The 26,329-nt window shown below is 41.4% G+C and overlaps 2 protein-coding genes across 11 annotated transcripts in view; both read left to right on the top strand.

Annotated features, from left to right (window-relative positions):
* The window catches only part of ZC3H11A (zinc finger CCCH-type containing 11A), a 38,597-nt gene extending 26,416 nt beyond the window's left edge, over positions 1 to 12,181 (top strand). For all 8 annotated transcript variants that reach the window (XM_059673592.1, XM_059673593.1, XM_059673594.1 and 5 more), the window contains 7 exons: positions 207 to 275; positions 5,161 to 5,664; positions 6,010 to 6,089; positions 8,138 to 8,465; positions 9,202 to 9,365; positions 9,734 to 9,801; positions 10,205 to 12,181. In XM_059673592.1, the coding sequence (XP_059529575.1) occupies positions 207 to 275; positions 5,161 to 5,664; positions 6,010 to 6,089; positions 8,138 to 8,465; positions 9,202 to 9,365; positions 9,734 to 9,801; positions 10,205 to 10,463 (1,472 nt within the window). In that variant the 3' untranslated portion in view covers positions 10,464 to 12,181. The remainder of the gene's footprint in view (positions 1 to 206; positions 276 to 5,160; positions 5,665 to 6,009; positions 6,090 to 8,137; positions 8,466 to 9,201; positions 9,366 to 9,733; positions 9,802 to 10,204) is intronic.
* Positions 12,182 to 17,600: 5,419 nt separating this feature from the next.
* On the top strand, positions 17,601 to 25,092 carry SNRPE (small nuclear ribonucleoprotein polypeptide E). 3 transcript variants are annotated; one of them, XM_059675500.1, is made up of 5 exons: positions 17,601 to 17,749; positions 18,233 to 18,259; positions 19,276 to 19,338; positions 20,610 to 20,688; positions 24,881 to 25,092. In XM_059675500.1, the coding sequence occupies exons 1-5, from the start codon at positions 17,696 to 17,698 to the stop codon at positions 24,934 to 24,936; spliced, it is 279 nt and encodes a 92-aa protein (XP_059531483.1). In that variant the 5' UTR covers positions 17,601 to 17,695; the 3' UTR covers positions 24,937 to 25,092. The 3 variants fall into 3 exon arrangements, with proteins under 3 accessions (XP_059531483.1, XP_059531485.1, XP_059531482.1); XM_059675502.1 differs by lacking the exon at positions 18,233 to 18,259 and having other exon boundaries at positions 17,648 to 17,731; XM_059675499.1 differs by lacking the exon at positions 17,601 to 17,749 and having other exon boundaries at positions 18,008 to 18,263.
* Positions 25,093 to 26,329: the final 1,237 nt, after the last annotated feature.

Here is a 26,329-nt window from a genome sequence, read left to right on the forward strand (position 1 = left end):
TCTTCCACTCTCTAAAAATTCAATGGAAAAATATCCTCAGGTGAGGATTAAGAAAAGAGTCATGCTGGCCGGTTGACCTAAAACATTTTTTAAAAGCATTTGTATTAGAAGAGAAATATAAGCCTAATTTGTGACCTTTGAAAAAGATATTTGATCTCTAAAAAAATCTCTGTTCAACTTTTGGGTTTTTTGGTTTTTATTTACAGTTCAAGTTTCCAAGTCTCTAAAGGAACGATTAGGTGTGTCAGCTGGTCAAAACAGTGAGGAAGCAGCAGGTAGGTAAACCCTAAGACCAGCTTCTGATACACTTTCTCTTGCCATAAAATCTTTAATTTTTCTCCTATTTATCTGTTGAGTTAGTTTAGGGCTTGTGTATTTTGTTTTTTTGTGTGTGGCTTTTCTTTGTTTAAGTAATTAGTTATGAATTCTGTTTTTGTACTTAAAAGTGACATACTGAGTTTTCATCATTGTATTGATAATAGAAAATTAGAAACAATCTAAGTATCCAACAAAAAGGAATTAGATTAAATTAAGGTGGTTATGTATTGTAATTGCTGTCACCCAGCTGGTGTGACTCAGTGATTGAGGGTCATCCCATGAACCAAGAGGTCACCCATTCAATTCCCTGTCAGGGCATATACCTGGGTTGCCATCTTGATCCCCAGTAGGGGGCATGCAGGAGGCAGCTGATCGATGATGTTTTTCTTTCATAGATATTTCGATCTCTCTATCCCTCCCCTTCCTCTCTCTCTAAAAATCAATTAAAAAACATTTAAAATAATTGCTGTCATGAAAAGTCATGTTCTGAACCACAGTGATGGAGAAAACTTCTCTCATATTGAATGAAGAAAGGTTACCAAAGAACATACCACTTTTGATCTTTAACATTAGGGCAAAATAATCTTTTTAAAAAAAATCTTATAATAAAAACCTATTCTCAGGAAGAAGTCCATATGTATGAGATAATTCCAATTTTGTAAAGATAAAATTGTATGCTTACGAAAAACACTGCAAAAAAATACATAAATATTAACATTGGTTTATCTGGGAATTGAGGTTTTAGATAATTTTCATTTTCTTTATATTCTTCCTGTACTTTAATGTTAGTTTTAAGTTGCGAGCTATAACTACGTAAATGTATATGCAAACAATTTAAAGAATAATAAAACGAACATTCTGTTACTCAACCATCTAGCTTTTTTATACATTGCTGGATTCAGTTTAATGCTTTTTAATTTTTATATATTTATGAATTATATTATCCTGTGCTTTTCCTTTTTCATTTTATCCTTATGTTATTTGGATATTAAGATTTTACAGAATTCATAAAAAGGGAATCTGATGTGAAACATTCTTTTATTTTATTATTATTTTTTTTATCCTCACCTGAGCACATTTTCATTGACTTTTTTTTTAGAAAGAGAAACATTGATCTGTTGCCTCCTGCATGCTTCCCTACCAGGGCTGGGGATCAAACCTGCAACCTAGGCACGTGTCCTGATTGGGAATCAAACCCACAACCTTTCAGTGCACAGGAGGACACTCCTACCAACTGAGCCACACACCAGCCAGAGCCATTCTTCTTTTTGAAACTTTTTTCTTTTTTTAAATATATTTTATTGATTATTTTTTAATATACTTTTTTATTGATTTTTTACAGAGAGGAAGAGAGATGATTAAAGAGTTAGAAACATTGATGAGAGCCCTAACCGGTTTGGCTCAGTGGATAGAGCATCGGCCTGCAGACTCAAGGGTCCCAGGTTCGATTCCAGTCAAGGGCATGTACCTTGGTTGCGGGCACATCCCCAGTGGGGACTGTGCAGGAGGCAGCTGATCGATGTTTCTCTCTCATCAATGTTTCTAACTCTCTATCCCCCTCCCTTCCTCTCTGTAAAAAGTCAATAAAATATATTTAGAAACATCAATGAGAGAGAAACATTGATCAGCTGCCTCCTGCACACCCCCTACTGGGATGTGCCCACAACCAAGGTACATGCCCTTGACCGGAATCATACCTGGGACCCTTCAGTCTGCAGGCTGACGCTCTATCCACTGAGCCAAACCAGTTAGGGCTATTTTATTGATTTTTTACTGATAGGAAAGAAGAGAGAGATAGAAAGTTAGAAACATTGATGGGAGAGAGAATTCAATCAGCTGCCTCCTGCACACCTCCTACTGGGGATGTGCCCGCAATCAAGGTACATGCCCTTGACTGGAATCGAACCTAGGATCCTTCAGTCCGCAGGCCAATGCTCTATCCACTGAGCCAAACCAGTCAGGGCGAAACTTTCTTTATTTTTATGGAATTTTTCTTAGAATATTTTATTGAGAAGAAGATAATTTGATCAGAAATTCTTTGTTAGTATTAATGTCAGTACCTGTTCTGAAAATAATGTTGACATTTAATTAAAGCACTGATAATTCTTTTACTTTTTTGATAATTACCTTGCAATCTTTAAGGACCTCAAAACCTAGATTCCTGATCTTGTCTAAAATGAACAAAGTATAATATGACTCCTCCCTATTCTGCACCCTTCTCCCACAATTGATCATATAGTACAGTGAGAACCGCAGGGAATTACCTAATATTCCATGTTATACAGTTCCAGAAAGGACTATTCACATTGAATCCTGGTGTTCAACATAGACTACCATACAATGTGAATTGACCCCCTTGAGTTATGCACCGCGGCAGACGTAGACATCTTTTTCCTCCAGAGAAGTGAGCCTCAAGCTGCTTATGTTGTGATTTAGAACCAGACCCAAGTTCCTATGGGTGTCAGGCAGCTTCATGTATGCTATCTCATGAAATGCTCACAACCGCTCCTAGGCTCTGGTGGAGGGACGGTGGCTTAAAGAAAATTGGAGTTATATAGGGAGAGACTGTTGTGTGGCTTTCGGGCGAGGGCCACTTTTCCCCATGCTCGCCCAACTGGTGCCATTGTTTCTGTGTCCTGCAGTTCTTTCTTAAAATATATTTTTATTGAAACCGGTTTGGCTCAGTGGATAGAGCGTCGGCCTGCGGACTGAAAGGTCCCAGGTTCGATTCCGGTCAAGGGCATGTGCCTGGGTTGCGGGCATATCCCCAGTAGGAGATGTGCAGGAGGCAGCTGATCGATGTTTCTCTCTCATCGATGTTTCTAACTCTCTATCTCTCTCCCTTCCTCTCTGTAAAAAATCAATAAAATATAAATATATATATATATATATATTTTTATTGATTTCAGAGAGGAAGGGAGAGGGGAAAGAGAGAGAAATGTCAGCAATGAGAGAGAATCTTTGATTGGCTGCCTCCTGCACAACCTCTATTTGGGGGTCAAGTCCTCAACCCAAGCATGTGCCCTTGACTGGAATCGAACCCAGGACCTTCAGTCCTCAGGCCAACACTTTATCCACTGAGCCAAACCAGCCAGGGAATGTCCTGCAATTCTTACTAGACAGATGTTGGAGCTTTTGAACATAGTTTCCACCACATTTTTTTTAACCTTGCCTTCATATTTTCTATCTCTTTGGGGTTCTTGCTTCACTTTTTATGATCTTTGCTTGTTTTCTGTATAGGATCAGGGAGTAAATATTGTAACTTTGCAGGTTACAAACTAGGTCACAACTACACAACTCTGCCATTATAGTATGGAAGCAACCATATGCAATATGAAAATGAATGGTGTGGGTTGTGTTCAATGAATGTTACTTATAAAATTTAGAAACATGAATGTGAGAGAGACACAAAACTGGTTGCCTCCTGCATGCATCCCTACCAGGGGCTGGGGATCGAATCTGCAACCCAGATACATGCCCTTGACCGGGAATCGAACCTGTGACCGTTCAGTGCACGGGCTGATGCTCTAGCCACAGAACCACACCAGCCAGGGCGATTTAGTCTACTTTTCTTTATATATATATAATATAATATATAATAATATATATATATTAGAGGCCTGTTGCATGAAGAGATTCGTGCAATAGGCCTTCCCTTCTCCTGGCTGCAAGCACCGGTTTTCCTTTGGCACCCGGGACCCAGGCCTTTGCTCTGGCTGGAGCCGCCTTCCGTCCTCCATCTTCACTGCTCCGCCGCTTGGAGCCTACGTATGCAAATTAACCACCATCTTTGTTGGCGGTTAATTTGCATATCACGCTGATTAGCCAATGGGAGGTGTAGCGAAGGTACGGTCAATTACCCTGTTTTTCTATTATTAGATAGGATATATATATATATATATATACACACACACACACATTTTTTACTTATTTCAAAGAGGAAGGGAGAGGGAGAGAGAGATAGAAACATCAATGATGAGAGAGAATCATTGATCAGCTGCCTCCTGCACGCCCCTACTGGGGATCGAGCCCGCAACCCAGGCATGTGCTCCTGACTGGATCCGAACCCAGGACCCTTCAGTCCACTGGCCGACACTCTATCCACTGAGCCAAACCGGTCAGGGCTAGTCTACTTTTAATGTCTTTATTATTGTGATGAAATTTTGTAAGGGTGGGGAAACAGGATTACCATGGCACCATTCATATTGTACTTTCTTGGAATTGTTATTTTGAGATCAGTCTACTTTGGAAATGGAAGATTTTTTTACTTTAAAAACTTAAGAAAATAATTCAGAAATGTTGGAGTGCTTTCTATTAGCAGGTACTAAAATAAGTAATAATAGTCACTGTTCTAATGTTAGTGCAGTTGGAAATAATCACTCATTTATGGTATTGTATGATCAGTGTAGCAAACTAGATTTGGGGGTGGTCAGGTTCTAAGATGAACTCAGTTAAAACTAGGAAGCAAGAGAAATGAGGACAGTAGGGACTATTCCGTGTAGAAGCAATAGCATATTCAAAGGTTTCGAACGTGATGTGTTTAAGGTTGTAAAAGGATAGTTTTTTATTTTCATCTTTCATTAAAAGCTGTATTCAGCCCAGCCAGTGTGGCTCAGTGGTTGACCATTGACCCGTGAACCAGGAGGTCCGTTTGATTCCCAGTCAGGGCACATGCCCAGGTGGTGGGCTCAATCCCCAATAGCGGGCAGGAGGCAGCCGATCCATGATTCTCATAGTTGGTGTTTCTCTCTTACTCTCCCTTCCTCTCTGACCTAAATAAAAATATATATATTAAAAGAGGTGAACTCCAAATAAAGTGACTTGTGTTCCCCTTGAAAACAGAGAGAGTTACTAACGTTGGTGAGATCCATGTGAAGACATTAGAAGAAATTCTTCTCGAAAGAGCCAGTCAGAAACGCGGAGAATTGCAAACTAAACTCAAGGCAGAAGGCTCTTCAAAAGCTGATGATCCTACTTCAGGAGCAAGAACCTCATCCACCGTTCGAATCAAAACCTTCTCTGAGGCTCTGGCTGAAAAGAAACACCGGCAGCAGGAAGCAGAGAGACAGAAAAGCAAAAAGGATGTCTCCTGCGGCAAGTTAAAGACGGATAGTGACACTAAAAAAACATTGGTTTTGCCACCAATGGTGGCCAACAAAGGACAATCAGAGGAGCCTGCAGGGAGAACAAAGTCTATGCAGGAGGTGCATATCAAGACGCTGGAGGAAATTAAACTGGAGAAGGCACGGAGGGTGCAGCAGAGCTCCAAGAGCAGCCCCAGCTCCCAGCCTCAGCCCGAGACCACCGCGGGGGCACGGCGGCTTTTCCGAATCACCAAAAAGTTAGGTAATGAGAGAGAGCTTGATCTGTAGTACCACTTCCCCAGTAGTCTTTCAGAGGGCAGGGCTCCGCAGGCTGTTCCTAGGAGTTCTGTAAAGTTCTCTTTACTCAGATAACCTGTGAGAACCACTGGGTTACACGAAGTGAAGCTGTTTCTGTATAGCAGCACCCATAGACCTTTCATATTTTAAAGTTCATTTTGGAAGTTTATAAGGACTAATGGGCTTTATCTACCATTTTATTAGCCCTATGTTAGCATTATTTTCATTAACAAAAGTTTTGTTTGACGTCATCTGTCATGAAGTTAGAGCCTAAATGAAATAACTAAAGATCTGTTTAATGTGAATATAGGTATAAAAGAAGAGAAGAAACTTCAAGAAGAAAGTGAAGTTGCATTTCAGAGCAGTGTTGCTAGAATAGAGGCTAAAGAGGTGAGTTTATTTTAAGTCATTTTATAATTTCGTCCATGGCAAGTGAAGGCTAGATGAATGGTGAAATGTGCTTTTTAGTTTTAGCTTATAATAAATTTCTGTTTAACACTTCACTGATATGTAAACAGTCTTTCACTGTGTGTATAATTTTCTACAGGGAAAAATTTTTTTTTTCTAATGGGGGTTTTCTGTACTTCTGTGTATATCACCAGTGTCCTCTGCCCTTTGAAAGTTTTTTAATTGGCATCAGTGTTTTTATTTTTTATTTTTATTTTATTATTTTTTTTAAAATATATTTTATTGATTTTTTACAGAGAGGAAGGGAGAGAGAGAGAGAGCTAGAAACATCGATGAGAGAGAAACATCGGCCAGCTGCCTCCTGCACATCCCCCACCGGGGATGTGCCTGCAACCCAGGTACATGCCCTTGACCGGAATCGAACCCGGGACCTTTCAGTCTGCAGGCCGACGCTCTATCCACTGAGCCAAACCGGTTTCGGCAGGCATCAGTGTTTTTAAACTGAGCTTTTTTCCTTGCCTTTGAGAGTAAGGCCAATTCATTGTACTAAAGTTGGTAATTTTTAAAAGAATGAGAAACCCTGTAATTTCAGTCTACATGTACCCACCGCTCATTTTGTTTTTCATGGATTTCCTTCAAGCCTTTTGTTTACATACACATATGTGAACTCATTTAATCTTTGACTCGTGTTTAGAATGTAAAGGCAGTGCTCATTTTGTAGCCTGCTTTATTTTATTTTTTTATATTTTATTGATTTTTTACAGAGAAGAAGGGAGAGAGATAGAGAGTTAGAAACATCGATGAGAGAGAAACATCGATCAGCTGCCTCCTGCACATCTCCTACTGGGGATGTGCCCGCAACCCAGGTACATGCCCTTGACCGGAATCGAACCTGGGACCTTTTGGTCTGCAGGCCGACGCTCTATCCACTGAGCCAAACCGGTTTCGGCGCCTGCTTTAACTTTTACCACATTAATAATTCAAGATGTTCGTCTATATTGACCACATAGTGCTCTTTATACAAATGTAGTCTGTTTCTGGACTTTGTTTTACCTAAGATAATGAGCATCTTTGTACATTAATGCAAGTGTCTGATTATTTTAAATCATTTTTATTATTAGACTCAGGGTCATGATTAGCCTAAAGAATCTGAGATTTTATTGTTGCACATATATTTAATCTTTCCTCTCTAGCTTGGTGGGGTATGTTTTGTTGTTGCTTTTTTGTTAATCCTCGCCCAAGGATATTTTTTTCCATTGTGGAGAGAGTGGAAGGAAGGAAGGAAAGGAAAGAGAGAGAGAAAAACATCGGTGTAATAAAGACACATCAACTGGTTGCCTCCACCCCTCCTGGTGCCAGGGATTGAACCCGAAACCCAGATATGACTTGGACTCAAACCTGAAATCCTTCAGTTCACAGGCTGATGCTCTAACCACTGAGAAAACCAGCCAGGGCAGCTTGGTGGGTTTGTTTTTATTTTTAAATATATTTTTATTGATTTCAGAGAGGAACGGAGAGAGAGGAGAGAGAATCATCGATTGGCTGCCTCCTGCCCGCCCCCCACTGGGGATCAAGTTCACAATCTGGGCATGTGCCCTGACCAGAAATCGAACCATGACTTCCTGGTTTATAGTTCAACACTCAACCAACTGAGCCACACCGGCTGGGTACATGGTTTTTATTTAATATCAAAGAGCAAAACAAGCTCTTGTGTTTTGGATTATGTAAGACACTGCTTGACTTGTAACTTATAAATAGCAATTATCATATAGGTTGTTAGAGGTACTAGATTTTTTTTAAAAGGTTTTTTAAATTGATTTTTCAAGAGAGAAACATCGATGTGAGAGCAAAACCACCGATTGGCTGCCGCAGCCCCTCCCAGGGATTGAACCCACAACCTGGGCATGTGTCCTGATTGGGAATCAAACTGGCAACCTTTTGGTGCACAGGATGACACCCAACCAGCTGAGCCATACCGGCCAGGGCTAGGGATACTAGATTTTAATTCTGTCATTTAAATTTATACATAGGCTTCAAATGAGACAACAGGAGGTGCCATTAAAATGCCAGTCAAGAAAAGTGAGACGATGCGAGAAAAGTACGTACAGAAACAGCCAGAGAGGGGAACCTCACAGAAGGAAAAACCTGTTCTGCTACCCCCCTGGGGAGCTGTAGACGCTGGTAATGCCCAGCCAGCGGACCCGCCAGTGTTCGCTGCTGCGCCGAGCATCATACGGAGCCTCACAAAGCGGCTTCCCACCAAGTCATCCCAGAAGGCAGAGGTGGAAACCGCGGGGATTGGCGACTCAATATTGAATGTGAAGTGTGCAGCACAGACCGTGGAGAAAAGGGTTAAAGGTGAGTGTTCCTCCTAGTATACCTTGCTTTAGGACAGTGATGGCGAACCTTTTGAGCTCGGCGTGTCAGCATTTTGAAAAACCCTAACTTAACTCTGGTGCCGTGTCACATGTAGAGATTTTTTGATATTTGCAACCATAGTAAAACAAAGACTTACATTTTTTATATTTATTTTATATATTTAAATGCCACTTAACAAAGAAAAATCAACCAAAAAAATGAATTCGCGTGTCACCTCTGACACGCATGTCAGGTTCCCCATCACTGCTTTAGGATCTCAAAATTATCAAATTTCTGTAATTCCCTGGGAGCAATTGGGTTGAATTTCATTTATCTTATATCCGGGTCACACAAAAGTGAATAGTAAGGAGCAGTTCTTATAATTCTATTTAAAGAGACAAATCTAGATGAGTTTCTCTCTCAGCATTTAAAATTGCTGTTTAGAATTTTTTTTTTTAACTTTCTGTGGTACGTTTCTCCTCTGATTTTGAAGAAGAAAAGGAGTAGAAGAGCAGTGGCAAATTCAAGAGCCACTGAAGAATCATTTGAGTATATGTGTTTGTTATGTTCGTGTGTAGTGCAGATTGCTTGTGGATCATTTTCAGTCTAGTTTTTTTGTCATCGTTTTGTTTGTATGTTGTATATTACTGTGAAGGAATTTTGATATTCTGAGTTATTCTCCATGTAAAATAGGGATATTTTAAACTACTAATCAAATATTTTCCATTCCTTGTAGCTAAACCCAAAGTGAATGTGAAGCCATCTGTGGTTAAAGTGGTCTCTTCCCCCAAATTGGCCCTGAAGCGCAAGGCAGCGGAGATCCACCCTGCTGTGGCAGCGGTGAAGCCGCTCAGCGCCAGTGGGGACCTACAGGAGAGCCCGGCCAAGAAAGCGGCCATGGTAAGAGGCAGACCCAGCGGGGCAGTGCTTTCGTCTCCGTGGTAGGGAAGCAGGGACGCTGATCCCCATCTGTATCCGTGTGTGACACTTCCTGCCATTTTCTAAGCATTTTTGTTGTTTAGTTGTTACTGTATTTTATGTTTACGGTCAGACATTGGTGAAGTGGCAGATTAGGATTTTTGAAAGCTAATTTTTGGGCACTTAAAATATTTTGCTTATTTGTACACCCAACCTTTGGATTATTTACTCTTGATTCCCAGGATTAAAGAAAGATAGCCATGATTCCAAGAAGGTGGCAAAAGAAAGTGAATGTGCTCACATTAAAAAGCTGACTCTCCCACTTAATTACATTGCTCTTCCTTTCGTAGGCTGTTGTCCCACTCCTCTCTGAGGACAAAGCAGTCACTGTGCCTGAGACAGAGAGACCTAGAGACAGGTAATACCTTGCAGTTCTCTTAAATCAAACTTAGGCCATTAGTATTGTTTATGCTGTCTAGAGAATAAAACTGCTAAATAATTCTAAGCATGTACAGTTTAGCCATATCTAAATTGTCTGCTGAACTTCAAATTAATTTCAAGAAAACATAATGCTCAGGGTTGCTATTCTCCTTAGGTGCCATTGTTTATATTTTGCCTGTATTATTTCAAGGATGTTTTGAAAGCCTGCCTGAATTCTACTTTAAAGGGAAGATGCTTTGTCCTAATTAGTAAAACAATTCCTTTTGTGTGTCCTCAAACAACTCTTTGCTAACTCTTTGTATCACTGAGAGTAGGTAGTCCAGCTAGCCATTGAAAAAGGACAGTTTTTAATAATCTTCTGGGTGTTTCTTTCTTTACAGTCTTGTGCTGCCTCCAGCCCAATCCTCGTCAGATCCCTCTCCACCAGAAGTATCTGGCCCTTCCTCATCCCAAATGGCCACGAAAACTCGCCGACTCAGCACTGCTTCGACAGGAAAACCCCCGCTCTCTGTGGATGATGATTTTGAGAAACTAATATGGGAGATTTCAGGAGGCAAATTAGAAGCCGAGATTGACCTGGATCCTGGGAAAGATGAAGATGACCTTCTGCTTGAGCTATCAGAAATGATTGATAGCTGAAGATGATAGTAGGACATTTCAAACAAACAAAAACAAAAAAACTCACCAAAAAACTGCACTTAGTTTCATCTATTATAACATTTACCCAAGATGATCATTTCTTTAGTCTAGAATTTGCCCCAGATCAGAAGTATACCTCTGAATTACCTGTATGTGTCCTAGATTCCTTGGGGTCAGATTTTTAAAGTCCCTTGATAAACATTTTGTCCATTTGATGCCACTGTTTAGCATCTTCAAGAAAAAGTTCTTTCTTACCCCTCTCTCCACAAAAAGACTGAGAGAGATCCAAGTGAAATGATGCAAGAGAACTTGGTGACTCCTTGAGGTGTTGTCAGTTTTGGCTTTTCCCCCCTTAGTTGTATTATTTCTTTTATGTATTGTCTTAATGTACTTACTGTTACCTGAGTTTGGAAAGGATGAAGACAGCTGCTATCATAAGGACCAAATTTCATGCTACCACTAAAAAAAAATTCAGTCTGTGTTAAATTGTATGTCTTTTTTAAAGTATTTGGAGATTCGTCTAAGCTTTGGAGCTGAGCAGCTCAGGAAGCCTGTAATCTGGACAGAACTTTTTGGACCCGATTTTCATGTTTCTACTGCTGAGTAAGCCTCTGAAGATCAATAGCTAATTTATTACTGTAATTTTTTAAGGCTTTAAAGTGCCTCAGGGGTTCTCTGAAATTAATTTTCTATTTCTGGGATTCCCTGGATTCTTATTAAGAGATGGTGACATAATGATTAGAGGAATTCTCTTTTTAGTATGAAAGTTGTCCCTTCTTTTTAGTACTTGCCTCCTACTCACATTGAATTATCACAGGAATAAAAATTAGTTAATTTTATATTTCTAACTCTCCCAGCAAACTCCTCTTACCCAGTATTTATTTGGTGTCCTTTAACTATCAGAGGGGGGAAATGAACTCATTCAAGCTGCCAATATTTATGTGTGGACTGTAGCAGTACAATGAATTGTACTACAGAAGGGATTATTTGAGATTTCTGGAGGTGTATTGTATACCATCCAGTTTTCTTCATTTCTGAATTGAATTTTCTTTCTTTGATGTTGGTCTCCCTCCTTCATATCACCTCAAGGTTTAGACTGTGAAGGGACAAGTATGCGGGGCTAATCGTATTAGAAGGAGACATTACATATGTCGGAAGGAGGAGGAAAGAAGGACTTGTCCGTTTTGATACTTTGCTGTAGGTGGCAGTTTTGTTTCTCATAGGGGAATCTGACCCACCTGTCATGTTGGCTCCTAAGGAACTGCTATTGTAAGCGGCTCATCAAGAGTTGAACTTCATGTAGCCTTGTTGAGAATACGGAAAAGGAAGAAAGCCACAGGACTGCCCATTCAGTCTTGGGAAGATCTGGATGATTCTGCACAAGCAAAAATGACTTGAAATTTATGTATAGACACTCCTCTGTCGATCCATCTTCAGCTGACTGAATGTTGTATCATAGCCCTTCTCCAAAGCAGGGGTGGAATGTTTGGTTTCACCACAGATTTTCTACTCATTTCATTTCTGGAATCAGCTTAGATTCCAGGTCCGTTTTGTATATAACCTTTATTTGCTTTTAAAAAAATAATTTTGTTTCATATTTAAAGCCCTTGTATTAGTCAATGATTCATGTTCAGCATTGTTTGAACCATTTGCCATTCATTACACAAAGAGAAATACTTATTTGTGTTTTAAATAAAACTGGTGTAGGAAAGTCTTGACATTGTGAGTTAACTGGTCATACCTCATGTCAGCCTAGGATCTGCCTCAATAGAGGCCCCAGTCAGAATGGTGTTGGCCTTTTGTGTAAGTGCTCCAATTTCACAGGTATTATTTGGCTTTAGAAATCTTTTCAAGGACATACTGCCAAACTCACCACAAGCTTGTTCAATTTTAGTTATATACACTTTAGGTAAGAATGCAAATTATATGTGAGTATTCTTTTCTGGCACTGACTTAACCATTATCATTGTAACTCAAGTAATGCCATTAAATTTCTTAAAGGAGAGAATGTTTATAAGTGATCTTAGATGGAGCCAACAATTTAGAATTTTCAAGCATGAAGGCAATTAAAAATTTTAATTCCAGAAAGTCCAGTTTTTTTCAGTAGTGTGCCAATATTTTGTTATGGGGTTACCATATAAATTTGTTAGACACCAAAAAACTTAGATTTTTTTTTCTTTGTCAAATAGTACCAACAAGTTGAATCAACTTTTCACAAAAAGCCAAACAGACTTATATTTAGTTTTGAGTGATGATGGTTTTCAATTTTAAATAGGGAAAAGGCCCAAATAGTACAGTTTGGCTAGAGCCAAAAATTTCAAAATAGTTTGCAATTCATATATTTGTCTCAAGATCAATGATTTCTAAAATTGTGACCTTAACCTCAAATTCCAATGGGTCCTCTCTCATAGGGCCAGAACAGAGTTTCTTTCTTTTTTTTTTTTTTTTAAATACATTTGTGGTGGGGTTTTATTTAATATTTTTTTATTGATTTCAGAGAGGAAGGAAGAAGGAGAGAGAGAGCGAGAAACATCCATGATGAGAGAGAATTATTGATCAGCTGCCTCCTGCAAGTCCCCCACTGGGGTTCAAGCCCACAACCCGGGCATGTGCCCTTGACTGGAATTGAACCTGGGACCTTACAGTTCGTAGGCCAACACGCTATCTACTGAGCCAAAACCGGCTCGGGCCAGAGTTTCTTTTCATCTTAACCAACCTTTGAAACTGTAGAAATCAGACTGAAGTTTAGTATAGTTTCAAAAATAAAGCTTACTCTATATTGGCCAAAGTTTTATGATCCTTTTCTAAAACTGGCTTCATGTTACTGGGATATTTTTGCAATCCTTAAAAATATTTGCTTTGAATTTGTCAGTTTAGCAACAGGAACTGTGGTCACCAGTTGCTAACTCTTTAATAGGTAACATTTTAAAACTGGCTAACATTTATTGAGTACTTAGTGTGTACCTCATTTTACATAACCATTTTGATACTAAATCTTACACTGCATTGAAGATCACTGCTTTTGTCTTCACTGTAGTGTCAAAGTCAGTGTAATCAGATTTAACAAGAAAGTACAGGCATATTCTTATGTGCAATTGGGTTCAGTTCATTTCAAGAGCTCTTTTTTCTTAAATCATCTTTGAAAGCTGCTAAATAATCGGTGCAAGTTTCCACAACCCACACATCCGACTGCATTAGTAATTTTTTTCAGATTCCATTTGAAATTTCAAAATGATGTCAGTTAAGGGCATGAGCACAAGGAAAATACTTGACCATTTTCCTAGCACGGTAAAATAAAACAGGCAAAGAATAAGCAATGACTGAGTGGACCTATGAAAGTTTTAGATTTTGGTTGGATTTAACTATTGTTACTGTCTTAGTCTATGGCAGGAGTGGGGAACCTTTTTTCTGCCAAGGGCCATTGGATATAACATGGGCCATATAAAATTATCAACTTAAAAATTAGCCTGCTATGTTTGGCCAAATATTTAATTAACCACTAATGCCTTGACAGGGCCAGACCACATTATTTCACGGGCCTTATACAGCCCGCTGCCGGACGTTCCCCACCCAGTCAATGGTAATGAGCAAAACACAGTGTATTAAAACTTGCTATTGGCCTATCCCTGGATGTTTTGGTTTTTGACTCTGGTTTGTCCTCAGGAGTAAAGCAAAAATCTAGAGTTAAGAGTAAGGGTAAACAGCTCAGCCAAGTGGATTGAGCACCATCCTATGCACCAAGAGGTCACTGGTTCAATTCCTGGTCAGGGCAATAAAATCATTTTTATTTTTTTTTAATTTTTTTTAAAATATATTTTATTGATTTTTTACAGAGAGGAAGCGGGAGAGATAGAGAGTTAGAAACATCGATGGGAGAGAAACATCGATCAGCCGCCTCCTGCACATCTCCCACTGGGGATGTGCCCGCAACCCAGGTACATGCCCTTGACCGGAATCGAACCTGGGACCTTTCAGTCCGCACGCCGACGCTCTATCCACTGAGCCAAACCAGTTTCGGCATCATTTTTATTTTTTAAAGAGTAAGGGTAAAGAGCCAAGATTCAGACTAAAGGCAGAGAATGAAAAATGCTCAAATATAAGACAATTGCTTATTGAACAAGTGAATATAGATAGATAGATAGATAGATAGATAGATAGATAGATAGATAGATAGATGATAGAGGGGCAATGCTTCATCTATTTGAAAACCATTTGTATTTCCTTTGCTATAAACTGATCACTTCCATTGCGAATTTTTATTTTGGGTCTTTGTATTAGATTAAATCTAACTGCAAATTCTTTCACATACTTCCTGTGAAGAGGAGGTGGGCTCTGTTTTCCAGCTCTGAATCTGGCCTGGGGTATGAATACCAGGACTTTATAGGTAACTTCATCCTTGGTTTATTAGAGCCCGGACTCCCTCATATAAAAAGCATACTAGCCATGGCTGGCCTGGCTCAGTGGAAGAGTGTTGTCAACGCAGACTGAAGGGTCCTGGGCTCAATTCCAGTCAAGGGCACATGCCCGGGTTGTGGGCTCAACCCCCAGTGGGGGACATGCAGAAGGCAGCTGATCAGTGATTCTCATCATTGATATTTCTCTCTTTCCCTCCCTCTCCCTTCCTCTCTGAAATCAATAAAAATATCTTTTAAAAAAATCACTTTTAAGAACAAGAGAAATGAAATATCTATGATTAAACTAGATAAAGTAGAAAGAAAAAAACTCAAGAAAAAAACTCAGACTCAGGAAAATTTGAACAAAAAGACATCAGGTATTTAGATTAAAAAAATAATTCTAAGTTCTAGAATTTAATGTAATCACAGTGAAAATACCAAAAGGATTTTTTTCTTTAATATAGAGATGCTAATTCTAAAGTTTGTGGGGAAAATAACCAAGAATAGCTAGGGAAAATTTACTCCTTTTAGTCCTAACAAATAACAAAACACTACAAAGCTATAATATTTTTTAACAGTGATATTGGTCCATAAATAGATACAAAGATCAAATGAACAACACTATATACATATACACATATACTTGGTATATTTATAAATGTATTTTAAGTTGAATGGGGAACAATGAGTTATTTTTTTGTAAAGATGGTGGAAAACTGGGCAGCCATCTAGAAAGTATTAAGCTGTTATCAATTCCAGGATACACTGGGATAAATTCTAGATTAAATCCCATTCAAAGATTTAAATGTAAAATAGCAAAATCATTTTTTAAAGCAAACCACTTCTGATGAGTTGTATATAATCAGTCAAATGATCGCTTATAGGGATCAATCCCTAAAAGTTTAGGAATCTTGACTTCAAGGAACAGGAAAATGCAAAACAAGTAGCTAAGCATCTCTGGTGGAATAGCTATACCAGTGTGCTCTATCCATGCTGTCTCTGAATTCAGCAAATCTACCTCATTTCCTCTGTGCACATGACCCTCTATTGAGTGTGAGGCAGGAAAATTTCTTAAAAAAAATAATATCATGCATTTTCTAGCTCCCTACAGTTTAAAAATCACTTTCATCTCCTTTGATCTCAACACTTTTATGAGGTCAGCATTAGTATTTATCCTCCTTAAACAGAAGACTTCAGTTAAGCAGGTTATGTTTCTGCCACTTGTCCCTTTAGACAAGTGCTTTCAACTCTGAGCTTCAATTTCCTCATCTATAAAATGGGTATTCCAATTAAATGAAATTTCTGTCAGACCACAAACCCATGACATAACTTAATAAGTTCCAGCTCTTCTGTGTTACCCAGGAAACAATTATGTTAGAACACTGAAGCCTTTATATATACACACATACTTAGTATGTACACATATACTACTACCCGAAAACTTCAGTCCCATGAGGAAGGAACGCTTGTATCTTCATTTTGGTAACAACTAAGCCAAGATGTAGCAAAGCTAAAGAATTGATCCTTGGTCATACAAGTGAGCTGGATTTGAGCCCTGCAATCAGATTTCAGGGCTTTCACGCTAAATTGAAATTTAGCTAAATTGCTCTGTCGCCTCCTTACAAGAACTCCCACAAAGATAAGAGTTGAATCAGTAATGGAGCAAACCACTACCGGCTGGCTTTTGAACCAGATTGTCTGTGGCTGAGAGTGCTAGGTGGATTTGGCTTCTTACCGCCCTATCCTCTTCACCACAACACTGCCATCAAGCCTAAATTTCAAGGAAATAGGCTTTAGAAAGAGCACTAAATCTTGGGTTTCCGCACCATAAATAAATAAATAAATAAATAAATAAATAAATAAATAAATAAATAAAAGGAAAAGTACTAAACCAACCCATTTTATTGAGAGAGGTAAGCACCATGGAATACTGTGCAGCAATAAAAAAGAAGGATCTCTTACCCTTTGAGACAGAATGGAGAGGGAGAATATTATGCTAAGAGAAAGAAACCAGTCAGAGAAAGACAAGTATTACATGATCTCACTCATATTGGAATCTAATGAACAAAATAAAACAAACTGAACAAAATAGATCCAGAGACATAGAATCCATAGAACAGACTGCGGAATCTCAGAGGGAAGGCGGGGAGGGTGGGTGGGTAGGAAGAGATCAACCAAAGAACTTGGATGCATTCTGTGTGTGCATAACCTATGGACAGAGACAATAGGGTGGTGAAGGCCTAGGAGGGAGGGGGAGAAGTCGACTAGAAGACGTCAATGAGGAGCGGGGGGGGGGGGGGGGGGAAGGGGGATATGTGTAATACTTTCAACAATAAAGATTTAATTTTTTTAAAGCTGCAGTGGCTGGTGTGGCTCAATGGATAGAGCATCAGCCAGCGTACTGAAGAGTCCTGGGTTCAATTCCTATCAGGGGCACATGCCTGGGTTGCGGGCTGGATGCCCAGTCGGGGCCGTGCAGGAGGCAGCTGATCCATGATTCTCGCTCATCATTGATGTTTCTATCTCTCCCTTCCTCTCTGAAATCAATAAAAATATATTGTGGGCGGGAAGCCGACTCAGAAAATGGAGACACAAACAGGCCGGTATCTCCCCCGACTCCCTCCATGTGGCGCTGTAGGGCCCGCCCATTGCAAAACGCAGTTGCCTCCATTTGGCCTCCCCCGGAGGCTACGGAGCACCGAGAAAAGCTAGAGAAGCCCTTCCCAGGAACTGCGCAGGCCGCTATGCCAGCCCCGCACACTTCCGCTTCCGGTTCTTTATTCCAGAAGTGGCTCCGAGGGAGCGTGTGGCTTAGTGTGGTCTTTGTCAGCTTCCACCATGGCGTACCGCGGCCAGGGCCAAAAGGTGCAGAAGGTGATGGTGCAGCCCATCGTATCCTACGCAGAATGTCAGGACCGGGAGGTTCGGGCCAGAAAGCGGGGCGGAAAGGCAGACGGCGGGCTCGGAGGAGCGGCGTGCGCCTTCCACATCCCGTGAGCCCCCGCGGCGGCCGAGGCCCCGAAGGCGCGGGGCTTGGAGGGAGCGGGATGGGCGGGGGGCGGCGGGGGCAGACCCTCCCGGGGGCCGCGGGCGGGCGGCGGGGAGCCGAGGGGCGCAGCCTGAGTTAGTTACTGCGAGCCAACGGGAGGTGTGGGCTTGGGGGAGGAGGGGGAGGAAAATGGCGCCAAAGGAAACTCCCAGAGAGAGAGAGAGGAGGTTCCGCCGAGTACTTAGGGCCCCTAATGAGCGCCTGGTTGGGCGCTTTCCGCGGCGTGGACGCCAGACCGCGTTCCGCAAACCTTCGAGGGCGGTAGTGACCAGTTCCCGGGGCCAGAGAGTGCCGTGCGTGTGTTTTTCCTTTAACCGTTGGTGCAGAACCTCATCTTCAGATACTTGCAAAATGTACGTAAGTTGTTTGTTGTTAAGTTGTTTGGTCGCCCTGTCTGATCACTGTGTTCTACAGTTAAAATGATGACATGCGGGGGGAAGGGGGTGCCCGAGGGGGAGGGGTGCCGGGAAAGCCGAATGTAATAGAACGGTGTGGAGCCATGCTCACTGCGGGCGTGTAAAGAATTGTGTTCATACTTTGCAAGACCAAAAGTCCTAATCTCAACAAGTAATTATTGGCGGACATGTCAGTGGTGGTGGGTATCGGTGACTTGTGTTGGGGGTGATTATGGCCGGAACATTGGCCCTTCCCCCGTCTTCCCCCTTGGATGCAACATTGGGAGGAAAATCCAGTTAGCCTTAAACCGTGCAATAAAGTAGTGGTTTTAATACCTCGAGGGAAACTCGGGTGTAGAAATGACACTAGGAAAGGAAGAGGGGAGGATAGGGACAAGGACAGCCTGCTTTCCTTTGGGGGAACATTTAGCCGCAGGGTCCGCGTTGGCAATACGGAGTGTGTACATGATCCCTGAAAGAAAACGTAGCTCCGTTTGCTCTGACAGGTTTGAGCGTGTGACAGCGCAGTTGAAAAACAGATGAATTTCGAGCCATTGGAATTTTTAACCACCAGAACCGAGGGCTTCTCTCCTGGTTATTAGATGCGAGGCCTTGGTCTTTAGGATTTACTGCCTCGTGCTTTACTGACACCAATTTTCAGTCTCAATGTATTGAAACGAGAAGCAGCAAGAAGTAGGATTGAGTCCCAAGTCACAGGAAGATTGAGGTGTCTGGCTGGGGACTGTCTGGTCCCAGTTTATTACATGAGAATTTATTACGGGAGAATGTTTCTTGTCAAGTAACTAGTCTTGGTTACCAATTCTGATAGGAGTCAGATGGTTAAAAATCTTGTTTTTTATTTATTTTATTTTAGGGTGGTTTTTTTTTTTAGGAGCCATATTTCTCTAATGTTTGAGCACAGTGCTTGGATTTTGTGTACTTTTTAACATTTCCATTTTTTTTGATTATTTCAGAGATCTCGGATTCAGGTGTGGCTTTATGAGCAAGTGAATATGCGGATAGAAGGCTGTATCATTGTGAGTACCCGGGATATTTGATCTCAGAGCAGTTTGTTATAGAAAAAGATCTCACCAAAAAAGAAAAAGATTTCACAGAAAATGGCCAGCCAGAGCAGGGTACAAAAAAGTCAAAGAACCAACCCAAGGAAAGTGTTTCTGGACCCATTGCCCTTGACTCCTTGTTTTGCTTGATAGAGATTGGGTAATTCATAAGATAGAAGGAAAATCAATTTTTAAAAACAATCTAAACGTTAAGATTTGAAGGAGGGGGGATAAAAAATAAAATTAGAGGGAATTGAGGATTGATGGAGTGTAATTCTGGGTTAGGCCACATCTGATGGAGCTGAGTTGGATTTTCAGGGTGACAGAATACCTTAAATAATGTTTTTTTTTTTTTTTTTTAAATCCTCACCCAAGGATATTAGATGGATGTGAAAGAGAAACATCTGTCGGTTGCCTCCTATGTGCACCCCTACCAGGGATTGAACCTACAACCTAAGTATGTGCCCTGACCGGAATCTAAACCGTAACCGTTTTTGCTGTATGGGGACGACACCCCAACCAACTGAGCCACACGGCTGGGGCTTAAATAATGTTTTTTTGTGTGTTTTTTAATATATATTTTTATTGATATTAGAGAGGAAGGGAGAGAGAAATAGAAATATCCGTGATGAGAATCATTGATCCGCTGCCTCCTGTACACCCCCTACTGGGGATTGAGCTTGCAACCCGGACATGTGCCCTGTCCAAATCAAACTGTGACCTCCTGTCCTGTTTGAGTCATAGGTTGACACTCAACCACTGAGCAACACCAGCCTGAGTTAAATGATGTTTTAAAGAAAGATGAAATATGACTGAAAATTTGCCCTTTAGGCATCGTAGATTTCTTCAGTAATCTCACTTTCCCTGTTTATTAGTTGAAAAACAGAGTGGTGGTTAGTGGTGATAGTGTTTTATGGGGAACATGGGGAAAGCAGTGGCAGAGGGTAATTCATACATGTACACACATACTGTATATTGAGTAGGTTATAAAAGATAGGGTGAGTGGCTCTTTGGCATAGCTAATGAATTCTTAAGGCCAAAAGGTTCCAGATCTAATGGAGTGTGTTCTGGCTTTCTTTGTTATTTAAAAAGGCTTAGAGTGGAAGGCGGTTCTTCATCTGAAAGATCAGTGAAGGGATGAATTTCTGAAATTAGTTGGCATTTCTGTATCTAAGTAGGTATATTTATTTAGAATGGTTTGAATGTGATCTTACTTGAAGGTGACAGTTAATGGCTTGTTTTTCTAGGGTTTTGATGAGTATATGAACCTTGTATTAGATGATGCAGAAGAGATTCATTCTAAAACAAAGTCAAGAAAACAACTTGGTAAGAACATAGATGGTCTTACAGAATTTTAGAAATTTTTATTCACTTGCAGAATTCAGTGATTTGCATCTTAGTGCATGTTTACATTTAGTTTGCACTAGGAAAGTTATATTTGTTGGGGGGAGAGGTTACATTTGAAATCATCCTCTGTCACTTACTCTACTCTGCACCATTTGTACTTCTGCCTCTTCACCAACTAGTTCTCACCGATGTTACGAAGACTAATGGAGTTAAATCTAATGGTCATTATCAGTCTTAATTTTACTGTCATCTGAACAGCATTTGGCCATTCCTTTTTTAAAATATTGTTCCTTTGGCTCTGGGATACTATACACAGGTTTTCATTTTTCATTTATAGTTAATACTCCTTTTCACACTTCTGTATACTCATTCTTTGGGACCCAGTCATTAAATGTTTAAATTGCTCAAAGCTTGGCTGTAGTCCTTCCTGTTACTGTATTTTCTTAGGCCCTCAGGCCTACACCTTCAGTTACCATCTCTATAGTCATGTGCCTCATCACAACATTTTGGTTAATGATGGCCCGCATATACCATAGAGCATAGTGTGTAAATGCACTCTATGTTTGCACAACTATGAAATCACCTAATGACTACATTGACTCTTTTTTTTTTCTTTTAAATATATTGTATTGATTTTTTACAGAGAGGAAGGGAGAGGGATAGAGAGTTATAAATACCGATGAGAGAGAAACATCTATCAGCTGCCCCCCGCACACTCCCTACTGGGGATGTGCCCACAACTAGGTATATGCCCTTGACTGGAATCGAACCTGGGACCCTTCAGTCCGCAGGCGGACGCTCTATCCACTGAGCCAAACCAGTCAGGGCTACATTGACTCTTAAATTTACCTCTCAGAGCCTGTTAAACATTTCTACTTGAATTGAATGTCTCAAAGCTCCTCAAAGTTAGCATATCAAAAATCAAACTCAGTTCCTACCCCTCACACTTTTAGAGCTGTTTTAGTGTTCCCTGCCTTAATGATAGCACCAATTTCTATTAAGTTTACTAATTAATTTCTCTGCAACTACCTCAGCCCTCTCCAGTTTGCTCTAATCTTTTTTTTTTTTAAATATATTTTATTGATTTTTTACAGAGAGGAAGGGAGAGAGATAGAGAGCTAGAAACATCGATGAGAGAGAAACATCGATCAGCTGCCTCCTGCACATCTCCTACTGGGGATATGCCCGCAACCCAGGTACATGCCCTTGACCGGAATCGAACCTGGGACCCCTCAGTCCGCAGGCCGACGCTCTATCCACTGAGCCAAACCGGTTTCGGCTGCTCTAATCTTTTAGAAACACCCATCTGACCTTGTCGTTCCTTTGCTTGACGTCCTTCCTTCAATGGCTTCCTGCTGCTTGTAGGATAAGCAAATGTTTAATGTATTCTGCAGTGTGCTTTATGATCTGTGCTGATCTCATCTGCTCTTGCTTCATTTTCTGAGCTTCATCCATATTTGTCTTTATTTTTTTTTTCAGTTCTTTGAATCCGCACATTTATCCCACCATAAGTCTTTGTATATCCTGTTCCTTGTGTCTTCAGGACTCACATGAAATGTCACCTCCTCCCCGGGTTTGGTTTGGTTTGGTTTTGCTTGGGGTGGGAATTGGGTGGATCTAACTGCCAAGATCCGAATGTGAGGGTGCACGACAGGGTGTGCTGTGCTCTCTGAGTTTGTAGTAAAGCATTAATTAATAGGTATTATTTTATTAATTTCTCCCCCACTGGACCAGATGCTCCGTAAGTGCGTGCATGAGTCCCATCTTTTTTGCTCCCTAATATGCTCAGTGCCTAACTCAGTGCCTGGCATGTAGTAAAAACTGAAAAATATTTGACCAATGAACACAATTTCTTAACCCAATTAACAGAAGGTCTTTAGGGTTCACGGTTTCATCAAGAATAACTGAATCATTTTTATTAAAATCCCATTAACTTAGGTTTATGTAGGCATTTTGTGTTTTTAGTTGCTTAATGCCCAGTTCATAGCTCACTAGGATTTGTATCAGTGGTGAGCTGCAGGTGTCTCTTTTTTCCAGACCCTGAGGATTCTCTTGAGCCTACACTGGGTATGTGGAGAGTAGTTTCTGAAAGTGTTATATTTTGCTCTGCTTCGGCTATTTTTGTGAAAGCCTAGATTTTAAAATTTAAACATGTATCAGGAAAGGCAAGTTATAACATTGACATCCTATCTAATAAAAGAAACATGGTAATTAGCGTACGACCACTACCCTTCCCATTGGCTAATCAGGGCAATATGCAAATTAACTGCCAGCCAAGATGGCGGCCAGCAGCCAGGCAGCTTGAAACTAACATGAGGCTTGCTTGCTTCAGTGAAGGAGGACTCCAACGTTCCCCGCCTGCTGCTGCAGGCCTCTGAGCTGCAACTCTAAGCAACTATGTAACAAATATAGAAGCTAAACAAAACCCCAGAAACCGGGCTTCAGCCAGCAGGATCGCAACATTGTAAGCAAAGGCCAGAAACCTACTTTCAGCAGCGGAGGCCTAAGAGCTGGAGCCCAGCCTCAAAGCTAAAGCTGGCCCAGAATAAAAAAAAAAGAAAGGAAAAAAGGAGCGGTTGGGAGCTTCAGTCACCCCCAGCCTGAAAATAGCCCTCAGCCCCTCACCCAGACTGGCCAGGCACCCCAGTGAGGACCCCCACCCTGAAGGGGGTGTGACCAGCTGCAAACAGCCATCATCCCCTCACCCAGGCTGGCCAGGCACCCCAGTGGGGACCCCCACCCTGATCCAGGACACCCTTCAGGGCAAACCAGCCGGCACCCACCCGTGCACCAGGCCTCTACCCTATATAGTAAAAGGGTAATATGCCTCCCAGCACCGGGATCAGCGTGACGGGGCAGCGCCCAAACCCCCTGATTGCCCTGTGGCTCTGTGTGTGACAGGGGCTGAGGCCACAACCTCCCTATCCACCCTGCTCTGTTCCTGACAGGGGAAAGCGCCCCAACCCCCATCAGTCCTGCTCTGTGCCTGATAGGGGGGAGCTCCCCAACCCCCTGATTGCCCTGCGGCTCTGTGTGTGACAGGGTGCGGCGCCCCAACCCTCCCGCCCCCACGGGCCCTGCTCTGTGTGTGACAGGGTAGAGCCATAACCTCCCCATCGGCCCTGCCCTGAGTGTGAGAGTGGCGGTGCCCCAACCCCCTGATCGGCCCTGCTCTGTGGGTGATAGAGGGCGGCGCCCCAACCCCCTGATGGGCCCTGCTCTGTGCGTGACAGGGGGCAGCGCCCCAACCCCCTGATTGGCCCTGCTCTGTGCATGACAGGGTACAGTGCCCCAACCCCCTGATTGGCCCTGCTCTGTGCGTGACGGGGTGGCACCACAACCTCCCCATCGACCCTGCCTTGAGTGTGACGGGGCGGTGCCCCAACCCTCCAATTGGCCCTACCCTGAGCGTGACTGAGGGTGGCATCATAACCTCCCGATCGCCCTGCTCTGTGCATGACGGGGCAGCACCTCAACTCCCCAATCGGCCCTGCTCTGAGCCCAACCAGGGGCTGCACCTAGGGATTGGGCCTGCCCTCTGCCACCCGGGAGCAGGCCTAAGCCAGCAGGTCGTTATCTCCCGAGGGGTCCCAGACTGCGAGAGGGCACAGGCCGGGCTGAGGGACCCCCTCCCCCCCGAGTGCACAAATTTTTGTGCACCGGGCCTCTAGTATTATTTATAATTTATGTAATGTTGGATTCCCATAGTAGTATCTTATAAATGTAGAAAATAGCATTACTTGTAGTGGAAGCCTGGAAAAGGGAAACAGTTTGATCACTACTGGGGTTGATTTGCATTTTTAAACTGTCTTACTGAACACCAGTGTTCCTGAAGATATTTATAGATATTTTTCAGGAAAAAAAAGTATACTTTGCTCAAATAGGTTTAAGAAATGTTGGGTGAAACTTAAACAGGTATGTTTATTGAAGGATGAAATCTTCAACATACTAAGAGCTCTAAGAATGAGGTTATGTTATAGTATGCTGCATTTTCTAAACTTGACATACAACTCATTTCCCAACTTCTACAAACTGAGCATTGGGAAATGTTGAGTTTAACTTAGTCTACAGAAACTGTACTTTACATAAAATAACACTTCTCTGTCTTCATTAAGTAATAGCTGAAAAGTGCGTATGCTCTAACTTATGCACTTTTACTTTTGTGTTGCAGGCCGGATCATGCTGAAAGGAGATAATATTACTCTGCTCCAAAGTGTCTCCACCTAGAAATGACTTAATGAAGTGAGGAATTACTGAGAAGCAATACAGTTTGTGTTTTTTGTGTCCTTTGTTGGGAAAATATTTCTTACCCATTTAGTCATACAATGCCCTTGAGTTCTACAAGATGACAATAAATGAGGTTGAATTGTTTTTGTTAAAAAAGTTTACATTGTTTCTTTCTAGCCAGTGGTAGAGACTTTTTACAGTTACAGTGGCACCATTAGCTGTTGGTGTGTTAGTTTTCTGAAGGGTGGCTCTTGGCCCTGGCACTTGCTTTTCACAGAGCCAGATCTCTAGATTCTTAAGGCAAAGAGTAGGAATTCTATTTGACAGGTAAGCTTCTGATATTGGGTGGAAGAGAACAGGAGGGTTCATAAAAATAAAGGCAGGTATACTAATATATGACTTTATCATCAGTTCTAATTGTGGATGCTGGAACTACAGCTTCTAACCACAATAGGTTGGGGATATAACAAAATAGAGTCATTGGATAAGGTCTTTGTTATTTTATTACCAAGATCTGAATGTGAGAAGTATTTGGGTATAAGCAAAGAATGAAATAGCTTAAAGATACATTTAAAATGAGCTCTGTTAAGAGTTAACAAGAGGGACACTGGGATTGGTAACCTGAATAAAGACCATAAGCAGCACTGGTAAGTTAAGTGGAATAATAAATCATGTTAGTTGGAAAAACACCTGTCTCTTCTCTAAGAATTTTGGTTCCTCCCCCATTAATTGCTTATTTTCTAATTGAATTGTGTGGACAAGTCTCTCCCCAGTATCTCAGAATGGTTCTAGTTAGAATTCTGTTAAATAGCTATGGAGCATCTGCTGTTAGATAGACACAAAGGTAAATAAATACAATGAAACAGACTGGCAAACAGATAGCTTCAATACCAGGCGTTAAGTGCTATTTAAATGGGATCTTGAAAGATGAGATAGGCCTACCTTAAAGTTCTGGTAATGGGCAGTATTAGTAAGCGTAGGTGAGGAAGGACCAAGCAGTCCGTTTCCTTCTTTTCCAGAACTTTTCTTTAAACTGAGTAAAAGAAAGCCTTTGTGAGGAAGATTTGTAGGTGAGTGCAGAGACCTAGCTTACAACTTGGCATTTTAGCTGTTCCACTACTATTTGAACTTGTGCTTTCTTGGTAATATTTTGAAATAAAGGGCTGTTTTAGCTCTTCACGTTTTAGCTCTTCACGTTTTAGCTCTTCATTGAACCTGCTGCAGCATGCAAAGGAAACAGCGGGCAGCAGAGGGAGCTGCAGCCCTGAGACTGCGTCAGCCTTGCCCGTGGAAAGCTTTAAGAGCAGAGAGCAAAGGCTGCAGCTTTCTTGGCACCAAAATAGCCGGGAAGAAGGATGAGAGCTGGAGCGATGTAATCCCTAAGAAAACACGC

This window comes from Myotis daubentonii, chromosome 18 (assembly GCF_963259705.1).
Source record: "Myotis daubentonii chromosome 18, mMyoDau2.1, whole genome shotgun sequence".
NCBI lineage: Eukaryota > Metazoa > Chordata > Mammalia > Chiroptera > Vespertilionidae > Myotis > Myotis daubentonii.